The sequence below is a fragment of the Electrophorus electricus genome, chromosome 23 (assembly GCF_041902795.1).
Source record: "Electrophorus electricus isolate QZ-2024a chromosome 23, ASM4190279v1, whole genome shotgun sequence".
NCBI lineage: Eukaryota > Metazoa > Chordata > Actinopteri > Gymnotiformes > Gymnotidae > Electrophorus > Electrophorus electricus.
Genome location: NC_137519.1, coordinates 1580297 through 1593869, shown reverse-complemented (window position 1 = coordinate 1593869; position 13573 = coordinate 1580297). Strand labels below are relative to the sequence as shown.

At 38.9% G+C, this 13573-nt stretch overlaps 2 protein-coding genes across 7 annotated transcripts in view; both read right to left on the bottom strand.

Annotated features, from left to right (window-relative positions):
• Positions 1 to 96: 96 nt before the first annotated feature.
• Positions 97 to 7915, bottom strand: mdka (midkine a). Its single transcript, XM_027023199.3, has 5 exons — positions 7758 to 7915; positions 3001 to 3083; positions 2543 to 2710; positions 2058 to 2213; positions 97 to 884 (listed from the first exon to the last, which is right to left on the bottom strand). The coding sequence occupies exons 2-5, from the start codon at positions 3080 to 3082 to the stop codon at positions 856 to 858; spliced, it is 435 nt and encodes a 144-aa protein (XP_026879000.2). The 5' UTR covers position 3083; positions 7758 to 7915; the 3' UTR covers positions 97 to 855.
• A 1695-nt stretch (positions 7916 to 9610) lies between these two features.
• The window catches only part of dgkza (diacylglycerol kinase, zeta a), a 119626-nt gene continuing 115663 nt past the window's right edge, over positions 9611 to 13573 (bottom strand). For all 6 annotated transcript variants that reach the window (XM_081705886.1, XM_081705887.1, XM_027023195.3 and 3 more), the window contains one exon: positions 9611 to 12854. In XM_081705886.1, coding sequence (XP_081562012.1) covers positions 12738 to 12854 — 117 coding nt within the window. In that variant the 3' untranslated portion in view covers positions 9611 to 12737. The remainder of the gene's footprint in view (positions 12855 to 13573) is intronic.

Genomic DNA, 13573 nt, shown 5'->3' with positions numbered 1-13573 from the left:
GTCAACTTTCATAAAGTTTTAATGTTATCTGCCCACTAAAACCTGTACTGTAACAAAGGTTCTCTCTGGTATATGAATGACAATGCAGCATTAAAATTACTTTTAAAAATAGCTTTTATTTCAAATGGCAACTCCATGATTCTTACTTTCAACCTACAAAAAAGCCAAGATTTTCCAAAACAGACACTACTCAAATTGCTATTCAGATTCAGATAACTGCATTAGCACACAACTGCATTACAAACGTGGATTTATAGAAGTAAAGCACACAGATTGGTCTATGTGTGTGTGTGTGTGTGTGTGTGTGTGTGTGTGTGTGTGTGTGTGGATAGGTAAGTGAAAAAAGGTTTCTTGCATCATATATGAAATATAATGTTTGTCAGAGAATGACAGAGTAATCATGCACAGAGTGCCCTAGGGGTGGGGACAGCAATGTCTTCTCCAAACATCAGCAATTCACTCTCTTGGGAATAGCCATTTCATACAGCATGTCAGGTGTATCATTGTTGCTATACCTGTGTTTCTTAGAATATGGACTAAGGGAATTTTGTGAGTTTACAGGTGAAGACCAAAGTTCTCATGCCTGAGACCAATCACATCCTGTCTCAAACTCAATCGGCAGACAACGCAAGAGAGGAATGAATGGCTGGGGTTGGAGGGATGGGGGTTGCAGGCTGGAATTTGGGGGGCTGGGTTTGGGAGTCTGGGGGTTAGAAGGTTGGAATTTGGGAGCCTGGGGGTTGGAGGGCTAGGTTTGGGGACTTGGGGGTTGGAGGGCTGGGTTTGGGGGCTTGGGGGTTAGGGTGCTGGTCTTCTCACAAAGACTCCTCCCTCCTCTCCTGCATCCTCCTCTCTCTAATTTCCTCTTCTCTTGCCTTTATTGCCTGGTGATTAGATAGAACACAAAGTTTCATTTAGCTCATAGCCCTGATAGTGAAGCCTCAGTTACACTTAGTGGCACATGGTGAATGAGACCATAGCTAAGAATACCAGCAGGCCATGTTAGCAATCTGTCTGCAGCTGCATTCAAATTCTTCTTTTGTTAAACATTCATTGTTTTCAAATAACTTAACTCCTCTTTGTCTTATGTGTGGAATCATACTATAATCATACTGTATTAATATCAGTGATGGACTGAATGCATGCAATGTCTTCCCAACATGGCGTCATCATGGAATTTATTAACACCCAGTTGTGAGCTCAGGCCTAGGCAATTGTGTATGAAGTTCAGGCTGTCATTATAGCACAGTGAATGATCATACAGCAGAAAACTGAAAGCATGCATTGTTCATGTCTTGAATATAGGGTTGTTAAAAGCAATTGCATATAACCCCTTGCAACATGATAATTGCTAAGAGACAGTTCACATTTGCCCCGTCTTAAGTAAACCAGGCATTTTATACTTCTGGACTGAACCAATTTGGGGAGTACATGACAAAGATTAGAATGCTAGTGGGATAAAGATAAATTTGTGTCTTGATATGATTGTTTCAGGTCTAAGATTCCAACAAAACTTCTCATAAAATCAGCACCAAACTGGCATTCTGCTGTCACACTGACTGTGCGCATGCAGGGCTTTTGAGCTTCCTCTCTCCATTCCAGCTTCTCTGGCTCATCATCGATTCATCAACCTACTCAAAACACCCACAGAGGACCTTGTGATCCCGCAAAGACAAAAAGCTCGCATTACTCATGCGTAAAAGCCTCTACCACAGGCCGAATTAACACGCACAGACCGTGATTGTCTACTTGGGGAGAGTGAGAGTGCTTCATGTTCATTCTAAAGCCCAACTAAACTTGCTAAGTCTTATGGTAACACAGGAAACAGCTTTTCAAAACAAACCAAAAGCAATTAGAAACAACCAAAAACAGGAAGAGGTCCTGACAGAGTAACATGTTAGTGTGATTATTAGTTCCCCTATGATCTAGAATATGTCAAATTTACCATTCAACAAACAAAACTGCACAGCCAGCAGCATTTCCAATATGTCCAGAAGTTACAATTGTAATTAAAAATTTTTCAAACAAAACAGTGTTTTTTGTTTAGCTGGTTTTACCTTTGGACTTGCTCTTGGTGGAGCAAGGTTTGGAGACCGTGATGGTTTTCTGGCACTCGGCTTGGTGGAAAACCTTCAGCAGGATACCAGTGCGGATCTTGGTATGGGTAGTCGCATCACATTCACCCCAGCTGTCAAACTTATACTTGCAGTCAACTGCACATATACATATACACACAAATGTACACACACACACACACACACACACACACACACACACACACACACACACTCACACACAAATACATATGCACATATGCACACACACATACATATACACACAATGTTGCTTTAGAATTCAAGCCTATAGACAGAATAACGAGACAAAGCTGAATTCCAGACCTTAGAAGTTATATAGTATAGTACAGTAAAATGGTATGTAGTATATTAGTATATAACACATTAGTATATAGTACATTATTCAAATGATTCTGACTTTAAAGTCTATGACACAGTGTAAGGGAAGCTGATATAAGGGAACTCACCTCCAAACTGCTTCTTCCAGTTGCAGGGCACTTTGCACTTTTGCTTCCTGGTCTGATCATCGCAGGTGCCCTCCCTTAGGCCAGGTCCACAGTTGCCTTTATTGGGCATGCAGTTGCCATAGCTCCATTCTGTACAGTCAGACTTCCCCTTCGCTCTTTTACCTTTCTCTACCACAGCATAGGGTAACGATTTCATATGCCAACACTTGTTTAACATCCTAATTTTTACAACAATGTAGCACAGTAGTGAAATCTGATGAAACTCTTCATAACTGTTTTAACCTGTTCTGCCACAGAACTATTACATAAAGTTTTATCGTATGAGCAGCCAGAGCCTTGTCATGGTAAAAAAAAAATGCACTTCAGAATCGGATTTGGAGCTATTTTTGTGGTGACCTATTGTGTTAAATCTGATTTAATATGAGATAACGATATGTGGCATTAAGTGATGAGGTCACCTTTCTTATGTTTTCCAGCCTCCGTAGTGACAATCATTAATGCCACTAGCAGCAGGAAAAGGGTGGAACACAAGCCACGCATCCTGGAAGACACACCCACACACAGACACACATGCAGATAAACACAAAGACAAACACAAACATTGTTGATTTGATTGAGTTCAATGTTTCTGTGAATCTCACATTTTTACAGTTCTAAGCTTCGAGAAGAGGCCCATACACTCGACCCCAGAGCAGACTGTGAGTACCGCATATCCTGATTTTTTTTTCTTCAACTTCTTACACAAGGTAAAAGCTCAGATTTAATTCAGTTCCTCCATTCTTCAAAACAAAGTGCTTTAGATAGCAGAAGGTAGAAGAAATTCCTCCTTGATAGTTTCTGATATTTCCAAGCTCTGAAGAGTACTGTGCAAATGTGCAAGCATGTATGTACAGACTTGGTGCCATGTTTGATGAATGTGGTAGTTGCATTCTAAGGAGTTTGTGGTTTTCGGTAAATGGTCCTGATGGGCACTGTTTAGAAGGCTACGACACCTATATAAGACCTTTATGACAACTGACATACATACTCATTTCTAAATGCTTTTATCCAACAAGCTGCATTTGTCAACTTTGATGTCAAGTTTAAATAACATCTATGTTATTCCCCAAATAAAACAATTTCACTTAAATGGTAAAATCTACAGGTTAAAACACATTTTGCTGTTTGGGGGCCATTATTTCCAGATCTTGTGTTGTTCCAGCATATCATAGTTCACTCACATTGCTAAATGTAATTTTTTAACTGAGGGTCAGTGTCACAATTTCTACTAAATAACTGTTACATGGCAGCTGCAAAGTCAGTTGTTATAATGTCATTTCACCTCACCATGTGTTATGACACGTCCTAATGTCACCAAACATCTGTCATTACAGTTACATCGACTAGACATAAAAATTAACATGTCAGTTGTCATGAAGGGCTTATGTAGGCATAGTGTAGCCTTCAATACAGTGCCCATCAGTAAAGTGTTATCAAGTTTTCCAAGAACACACAGTCACTGTGTTTCACGTGGATTAAGTGATTAAAATCACTCCCACATAGTGCTGTTATTCAGAACTGTGTGTTTCTGACAGAATGAGTGCACACTTTAGCGACGACTTATATCTCCATGGCAATGACCAGGTCATGTGATGGAAGATGGGAGGGGAGAATCATTGAAGCTGGACAGACTTGCCACTGCTGGACACAATTCCTCCTGGAACAGCACTGAACACAGCACACTATACTGCACTTCTGTCTCCAGACTAAATCATTATCAACAAAACCTGCTCAGTAGTATTTAGTTGTAGCTTTAAGGAACATTTTGAATCATTTTGTAAATTGTAGAGATATTTGTTTGTTCTCTATATGTGTAATTTAATTATTAGGAATGTTAGTTAGGTATTAAGTGTACATGTAAGGATAAAAAGGTTTTGAAAATACACTTCAATTTTGATGCATGTGTCAGTTGGTTAGCGGTGTTGATGCTTGTTTTCACAAACTTTCATTTGCCAAGGTGGTGCCTAGGTGTAAGAAACTGGGGAAAAACTGTCAAGGAAATATGAGACTTGAAAAAAGACTGAAAGATAGAACTGAACTCTCTCTCCCTCTCCATCAACCTTATCCAGTTCTGGTGCCCCATCTCCATCTAATTCACCTCCACTTACCTGCAAAACACTTTCCTTGCCGCTGGTCATGACTGCCCCTTAAGGTCATTCGGCACGGCAGGCTTTCACTGGTCACGACTGACCCTTTCGGCATGGTAGGCTGATACTTTAACAATAGCAGAGTGGTGCTCTCACCTTTGGCCCCAGCCAGCAGGATGCTCAGCCCTTTCCCAGCCTGCTATTTAAATTCCTAATTAAAGGGCTACTCCAGCAGAAAATGCTCCATCACCTCTCTAATCACTGTGGCACCAAACCTTTTTGGCTTCTGCTAGCTAGAGACATCAAAAGCCTCTCTTCCCAGTAATCATCAAGGCTAATGCTTGGTGCTCCTTTGGAAGAGTCAATAAATATATTCTATTGACCCACTAAATCTAGTACTTCCTGTCACAACACTAACGAAGTATTACTTGCTCACTGGAGCCTGACTAAAGCTCTCACTCCCTTACCTTTCTCTGGGCCCCCAAATTATTTTGCCAATTCCTCCTTTCTAAGTCTCAAAATTCCTTTTATTCTCTCATTTTCTCCTTTTTCCTAAATTAATCCCACAACCACTACCTTGCTCTCCTCACACTCTCACCTTCTTGCTTCCTGTGTTTTATATAAGAATAACCAACCATTATTTTTCTCTTTTGCTTCATATATCCTGAACTCCATCTTAGCTGGAAGCAAAAATAGGGTTGGTTGGTTTTGTGTGTGTGTGTGTGTGTGTGTGTATGTGTGTCTGGGTTGCACTCAGTATGTACATCGTGCACACACAAACACACACACTATTATCACAGAAAGAGAGGTATGCAAGCCAACTGGACATGTACTCCTTTCAGACAAAATGAGATGGACATGTGTACACATGCACAATTACTTCTCTCTAATCTTCTTTTCCCAATTTCTTTTTCCTCTACTTCAGAGCATAGGAACCTTTGTGGATTAGTGTGTATAAAACATTCTGCATGGCTAGCTGGCATGAAAACTCACTTACATGCCAGAGTAAATAACACAAAGATATGACCTAGTTTGCTAGGTTTGGGCCAGATGGCATTGTTGTATGCTCTTCAGGATGGCTTTGGGTCTAAAAAGAGGTCACCAGAGGCATGAAACCCTTTCTCACTGCCAATAAGATTTTACTTCAAGTGTCAAGACTTCACTTAAGTCAAATGCTCCCATGAATTTTTAGAAGCAAATATGCATGGTGACAGCCGTAAGGGTTAAACGTAGATTTGCTGGCAAAGAAAAATAGCTTAACACAGCATGTTCTAATAGCAAAGGCCTTCTCTACTAAAGAGAGAGCAGACTGCTCTCCCTGTCTGCTCACTGCTCTAAAAAAATGACCACCAACGAGACGCAGGGAGACATAATGAGCAAGGAAAGAGACGAGTCTGGGCAGCGGGAAATAGACCGCAGACATAAACCAGCTGTTGCAGCAATCTTATTACCACAGTTCATGAAGATCTTGTCTGTGATTAACTGGTACCATTCCTCCATATCGTTAGTCCTGAGTACACACAAAAATGTAAACACACATTTGTGCAAACACACACAAAGACATTCAAAAAGCTTGGCAGGTTTGGGTAAATGTTCTCTGGTCTATGAGAACCAGTAGGCTTCTCTCTCTCACACACACACACACACACACACGAAGCAGCACACTCTTATCTTAAGAAAGATAATGGAGCCACCAGAGTAACTGAAAAATGGACTCATACTCCACATTTGCTGTAAACAATGTGCTCTCTCTCCCTGTACAGAGAGGTCATTATGCTAATTATTCTAAGAAAACAAGCTTAAGCACTAATGTTATTCCAGCACCAGCCCTGTAGTTTCAGTACTTCCAAGACTCAGTTCAACTTCTCATAACAGTCACTGTTCATGATATCTATATCTATGTTCATGAAACTATACACACTATATTATCTTTTCATATGAGATATAAACAGTAATAACAAATCTGAGATATAAACAATTAATAACAAAGCTGTTCTGTATAACATTTATTATACAGAATAAACCCAGAACAAAGTCCTTTAGGATCCCTGATGCATTTGTCCACCATTCTTTTATGACAGAACTGCATCTTTCTGGTACGTTATATCAGCCTTCTGTGTGATTCGGCACTCAACGAGCTCCTCTTTTAGCAATCCCACGCAAAGGAGGTGAAAGGAAACCTTGACAATTAAAAAATAGAGAAAAGTTGCTCTTTAAAGTAAATTGTCGCACCCTTGCATAAAATGCAATCTTTTGAAAGCGAATACACCTTAGCCGAGAGTAGCGCAGAAGGAGTGGAGTGGCACCCAAACGCGCTCTCTGAGGGCCAACAGAATAGAATCAATCCATTCACACAGGACACCGCCAGCTTCAGAGATAAACTAAACCAAATGACTTTATCCCAAACTATGCTACTATGTACATTGGTATTTATCTCTGTTAAAATGTGTAATAATCATTAATTGAAGGAAACTGAACGTGATACATATAGGGTATTTCAAAAATAGAATCTCAACAGCAAAACTACAGACACGATTAAAAATGTAAAAGCATTATTCCCATACCGTAATATAAAATCATTAGCGGGAGAGATGAAACCTGTTTCATGGGGAAGCGTATCTTAAACACGCACATGATGTATATTCTTCACAAGCTATTCAACTCTCAAAGACATCAAGCCAAAATGGCAATAATAACGTAACTGTCATCATGTCACTTCTCTGCCGTAGTTATTCATGTGTTTAGTGGACAACTTTTGCCTTTTGTCTTTCTTAATGCCTCAAAAGAGAAACACTTTTCTCTAAGTGAAAATGTCATCTTAATCGAAAATAGAAACTTAATACATATGTACATTTATTTATTGATTTCGGTAGACTCGATGGCTTGAGGAGTGAAAATATGAATAATAATTTGCCATAGGCTATTCTGAAAATTAAAACTAGTTTTAGAATTTACCATAATAGTTTTTTTCTTTGCCGTAAGAATTCGAGAATTTGTAAATTAACATACAGTGTGGCAAAACAGAAAATCCCAACACTGTTTCTTTGTTACGTCGTATGTGGAAAACGAACCGAACTTTTAAAACTTACTCGATAACTCTGGTCCAAGTCCACACACAGTAACAGTACTGAGAAAACCTTATGTCCGTCAGTTGTTTTCCGACACCCAATCTCTGCCTACCCTGACTGCACGGGCTCTTTGTTCCCCAAATACAGACTAGTACGATCTAGTTGCCCCTGGGGCACATTTAAATTAGCCCCCTCGTGACATCACACGCCACGTGTCCAGCATTCAGCTGGGGTGCTAAGGCTGCAACTTTGGGACAATCGCATACATTTATCTAGTGAATAACGCTTTGGATTTTGAGTAGTGCACGCCGCATCTAATTTTACTTTTAAGTTTTTTTCTTTTTATAAACTTTTAATAACAACACCCACCCACAAACACATGCCACCGAGGAGACAATGAAGAAGTTGGTATCTGTATAGGACATGTTAACAATTATTCCTGTATGTGAACGAATGGGTGGGTCTCCCAGGCAGAGAAAGCTTCCAGAAACTTGATGACTAATGATATTTGGAGCACATAGCAGCACAGCAGATGTGTCCTTGCATCTTACCACTGCTAAGCAGTGTGTGTGTTAAACTCTTAAACACCAGGCTTATTTTTTAGGTATTAAGCTAAAGGCATATTATTCAGTATCTTACTTGAATTATTTTGGAACTATATTACAAATAACATTAAATATAATTACAAGAATGAGGACTGATGAGCATGGAGTACACAGGGTTAAACCTGAGTGACTGGGTTTTTCTTTACTTTTGGATTTAAAAATTCCATACAGGTTTAGTTGAAGTGAATAAATACACATCCACTGATATGTCTTGTAGGATGTACAAAATATAATGACGAGCCTATTTATAAAATGCATTAAAAGAAGAAAAAGTGCAGTTCCTTTGAAAAAATATGATGAAAACTAATGCTGAAGTTATGTAAAACATCTATGACAACCTACTGGTACTGTCCCTTAATCAATAAAATTTATTCTTGATAAAGTAGTTTTCAGCCATTTTATAAACATTATATATTTTTATTACTGTTGAGGAAAACCACAGTGTGAAGCATCTTGGACAGAATTATCTTCTGTGAGGCAGAAGCTCATTGTACCTAAAGAAAGCAAAACCCTCAGCCAAAACAACTCATGTTTATCCACAATTTGAAGTGTCATTTTATGGAATTATGCATCACTCCAGAAAACAAGCAACCAGTATTGGAAAAGGTGAGGTAACAAAAGACTGATTTGTCCCCCTGCTCCAAAAACAGGCTGCAAAAAGAAAAGCAGGTATGAAGAGTTGCGGGTGAGCGAGTGGTGGTGGGCAATGTTAGGAGCATGGTAAAACAGTTTTAGATGGGGTCTGGTTAACAGCTGCTTCATGCAGCCTGCTGATGAGGAAAGATCTGCTCCATGCCCTCCAGTCTAACCACTATTCCACATCACATGGCTGGATAGAACCTCTCTGATCTGATCCTGTTAGAATAATATCAAATGATCAACACTTGTACACTCATACACAGCACCTTTGGTTCAGAATCACATGGATCACAGCAGTAAATGCTGCTAGTTCTATTCTGAATCTCTTCAGATAATCTCGTCTTACATTTGAGAACTCAGTCAGTGCATGGTGAGCTGATGTGATGTATACATTCACACTCATGCTCTGTTCCCCACTTATAGGTGATCCATTAGAGAGGCATGCAGACACTAAACAAACTAAGATGTAGAGCACTGATTGGTCTATCTGCAGACAGCTGCATGTCACTGGGAGTGTTTAACCTGACACTCGCCCGCTCACCACCTACTGCATGGTGATTATTGGAATAAACAGGTACATGCATGCCATAAATATTGTAATCTGAATCTAAAATGCAATCCCCCAAGAAGTCAGAATTAAAATGAAATTTAATATACAATCCCCCTCAAAGGCATAGAAAACAGAACAACATTCATGTTTTCAAGGGTATCATCTTAACAACTTTACAAAAATGTAATTTCATAGCAAATATACAGAAAAGCATACCCATAATGGAGATAACAATTGGGATGCATGGGAAACAAGGAAGTATCAGGACGTGAGGCCTTCTTCCCTGGAGGGTTTTAAAAGTGTTTGTATACGTGAGGGAGGATTGTCCTTTTCACCACACATTATGTCTGACTAAGCCATTCTTTAAACAAGTGGGCATGAAAATAACTAGTAAATCTCCAGATCTATGAATGTAATTATTTAGAAAAGAAAACTGTCTACAAAGGCACTGTGTGCAGCTCAACTCTGTCTGCTTTAAATGACAGTCTCACAGACAGACACAGGCACAACAGCCAGTAAAGGCTTTTATAACCTGTATACGTGTAAAATAGTAATATTCACAATCAACCCACATCAGTAGTTACTATTTTGTTTTGTAGCAAGGATGAAGTTTTAAATCTTCCAATTAATTTGCAATAAAATAAATGGCACATACATTACTGAAAGAAATGCAATGCTGGATGAAGACACCAAATCTTAATATTTTAAGATATTTAAATGTCAGTGTGTTACATGCTCTCTTTCCTGTTGAAAATGTTGTTTTACTAAGATAAGCAGTTTGTAAATGTCCATGGATTTCTAATATCAGATGAATATCATCACCATTGCTATCATAATGGATACCGCCATAATGTGTGGGTATGAATTCTCTCTAAAAAAGAAATTAAATTTGACAAATCACACAACATTAAGGGAAATGTCTCAGTGTTGTTGCTAAGGTACTGCACTGGTGCATTTTCATCAATTCCTGTAGAAGTGTCACAGCCTTAGCAGATTAACAGCAATAATATATTTTGCTCTGTTGTGAGGAACACTGTACTGTTCACCATAAATCTAAAACAAAATAACTTTCAGTCATAGACAGACGTGATCTACAGTAGTTAACCGAGTTTCAGTAAACCTTAAAACAACCATCAGTCATCATTCCACACCCCATCAGGTGATGTAGTTGCTGCTCTTCTGATTTTCTCTGAACAGGTAACCCAAACTGAAGATGATTATCTACAGATTGTCAAAAATGTGGAAAGAAAAATTCTGTGATTCAACTCAATATATTATCTCAGTAGAGATGACACTGTACTACTTTAGAATGATACAACATTCATACAAGATTTATGAATAAGCAGTTACAACACAAATAAAAAAGGAATCAGTAACCTGTCCTGTAGAATGTGAATTTACTATTTCCCTCAAATGTATATGAAACCTTCTGGTTTTGTGGCACTGAGATAATGAGACTTTATTTCTATTGAAAGTAAATGTACTACAGTTAGTTCTTTACTTTGTAGAGGTGTATATGTAAACATTCAAAAGAACTAACCATGAGCATGAATGACGAAAAGCAGGGTAAGAGAGTACATTATTAACAGCTGAGTTTTGAAAGGCAAAAGTGTGTGTGTGTATAGATACAGTGCTGTGAATACCTATATCCATAGAATAAAACAGGATGTAAAGGAATGAACACATCATAATTTAAAGCATTAAAATTAGTGTCTAAGCCACAATAATGTTTTCCTTTGACAATTTACCAAAATCCATTTATTGCAAATTAAATATTTTAATAATGAATTGCTTACTTTCAAACCCAATTTAATTTTAACATAACTATTATGAAGAATAAATAGCAACTTTAAATTATTGGTGCATTAACACAATCAATCAGAATGATGAACACTTTTCAAAGTGGGCTAAAGAGAGACCTTTTATAATAATGCAAGAGCAGAGAATTGTGAACAACAAAATCAAATCTGTATTTTGAAGAAACAAAAATCAAATATACAGTGTCTTATATAATATAATAAGACAAATACATGTCCGATGTTTTAACTACAAATTATATAAACATCTACTTACTTAAAAAAGTAATAAGAATTATGCCATAACTGTAATAGACAATTCTAAATCAGGAAATCCAAAAACTTTAGAAGGCAATGATAGCTACAGTGCAAAGGTTTCTCTGACCAAAACCTACTAAGATACGTTTACAGTACCAAACATTCTTATTAAAAGCAAACCTTTGTAGACAGAAAAAAATGCAAAGAAAGAAGCTAAACCCTCCTACGAAACAGCTACAACAGTCAAATGTTTACTTGAATCACCCGAAATGTTTTCAGTGCAGTGCTAGCTCAAAGTCACCACTCCATTTCCTGTAAACCTTCAACTCGTAACACTCCTACTCTTCTTTGGGTAAACAACTCAGTCTCTAAATGTCTGAAATGCCCTTTAGCTCCACAGTGGCGTCCCCCACCACTAACCACACTAATGAAGCTTGCTGTTTGCAATATACCTTACTGGTAACACTAGCCTCATTCCAAACAACAACAACAGCAACAATTTAAATTGAAATTCCTGGCCATGTGGCCAGTTCTTCTGTTTGCATCATACAGTTAAAGCCCACTCAGTACCCCTCCAGACACCTTTCAACAAAGTCTGTTTTATCCTCATCAGTGAATGCATTACCGAAAAGGAGCCCCACCCCTTGGACTTACATTCTGACACGCACGCACACACGCACACACACACACCAAAAAAAAAAAAAAAGAGTTTTGGCAGTGTAATGGACATACATTTAGTCATGTTTCTCAGCGGGGGCTTGGTCTGGGATCCTAATGCATGTGGATCTGTTAATAAAACATGTATGTATGGCCTGTGGACCTATTTATAACACATGTACGTGTGGGGTGTGTACTTGTTTATAACAAGTGTACATGTGTGAATCTGTTTAGAATATGTGTATGTGTGGGTCTATTCATAACGTGTGGGGTGTGGGTGTGTTCATAATGTGTGTATGTGTGGGGTGTGGGTGCGTTCATAATGTGTTTACGTGTGCACATGTGCCTGTTCTCTTAGATCTCAAGATGCTTAGGACTTATGAATGTGCCCCACACAGTGAAGCCCTCCTTTATTTAGTAGTCAATTCTTATCGCCTTGGTTGTTAGTTTGGCACAAGGAGAGGGCTCCAGACGCAATGAGGTGAAAGGTGAGAGGTTAGACAGCAGTCTCCTGGTCCTCACGCTGGATCATCTGATAGTGCTGGCGGTTCTCCAGGTATGCTGCCAGCTCCGGGTCCTTGGCCTTTTCTGCTCGGTGCTTGGGTGTATCGCCCTGGAAACACAAACCCACACTCGAAGTGACTCTCATTCTACACATCATATAAACGTTTGAAACTTGCATGCATGGAACAGACATACTGTCTCTATGTGTTTTAATACAAATAAGATGCTATAAGTAGATGCTATAAGTAGAGCTATAGCATCAAGTATGAATGCAGTTGACAGTCAATGAAATGTAGTTTGCAGTCAAAAATTAATTTTGGCAAAACACACAGTCTGTCCCACCAGAATCACTGTTTTCTTTGGGTGAGGACATGCTGTCTGGAGAATTCTGAGACTTACTTTCCTCTATTATCCAGTGATCCAGCTACTCTCCCCTCCACATCACATTTAATTAGTCCCTGCTGCTAAGGAAAAACTCTTTAGTAATGAGTCTCCTTAAGTCTCATCTGGCAACCCAAAATCTGGAACCTTTAAGTTCTTCTTCCACACATTGTTGCATCCAGCCACAAACACATGCTGATTGCAAGCAGCTATTTGCTTCCTCTGCAGATCTTTCGACATGATCTGTAAAACAGTTTAATTACTAAACATAATAAGCCTACATACTGGTTTCAACAAAGGTCCTAGACTTGAGTTGCCATAGATGTCGAATCCTGAAGCACCCAGAGCAGAGTTTCCCTGGACTCCAAGACCACAGCTGGATGTGGATCACGCAGCTGCCCTCATTATTTTCATTATTTTCTATGGGGCACTGACAATTTATCAAAT

Bases quoted from the DNA above. Each gene is read 5' to 3' on its own strand.
- mdka (XM_027023199.3), bottom strand. From the start codon at position 3,082: ATGCGTGGCTTGTGTTCCACCCTTTTCCTGCTGCTAGTGGCATTAATG. The intron at 2,214-2,542 runs GTGAGTTCCCTT...GTATATGTGCAG, and splicing joins CTGGAAGAAGCAGTTTGGAG to TTGACTGCAAGTATAAGTTT. The intron at 885-2,057 runs GTAAAACCAGCT...TCTAATCACCAG, and splicing joins CACCAAGAGCAAGTCCAAAG to GCAATAAAGGCAAGAGAAGA.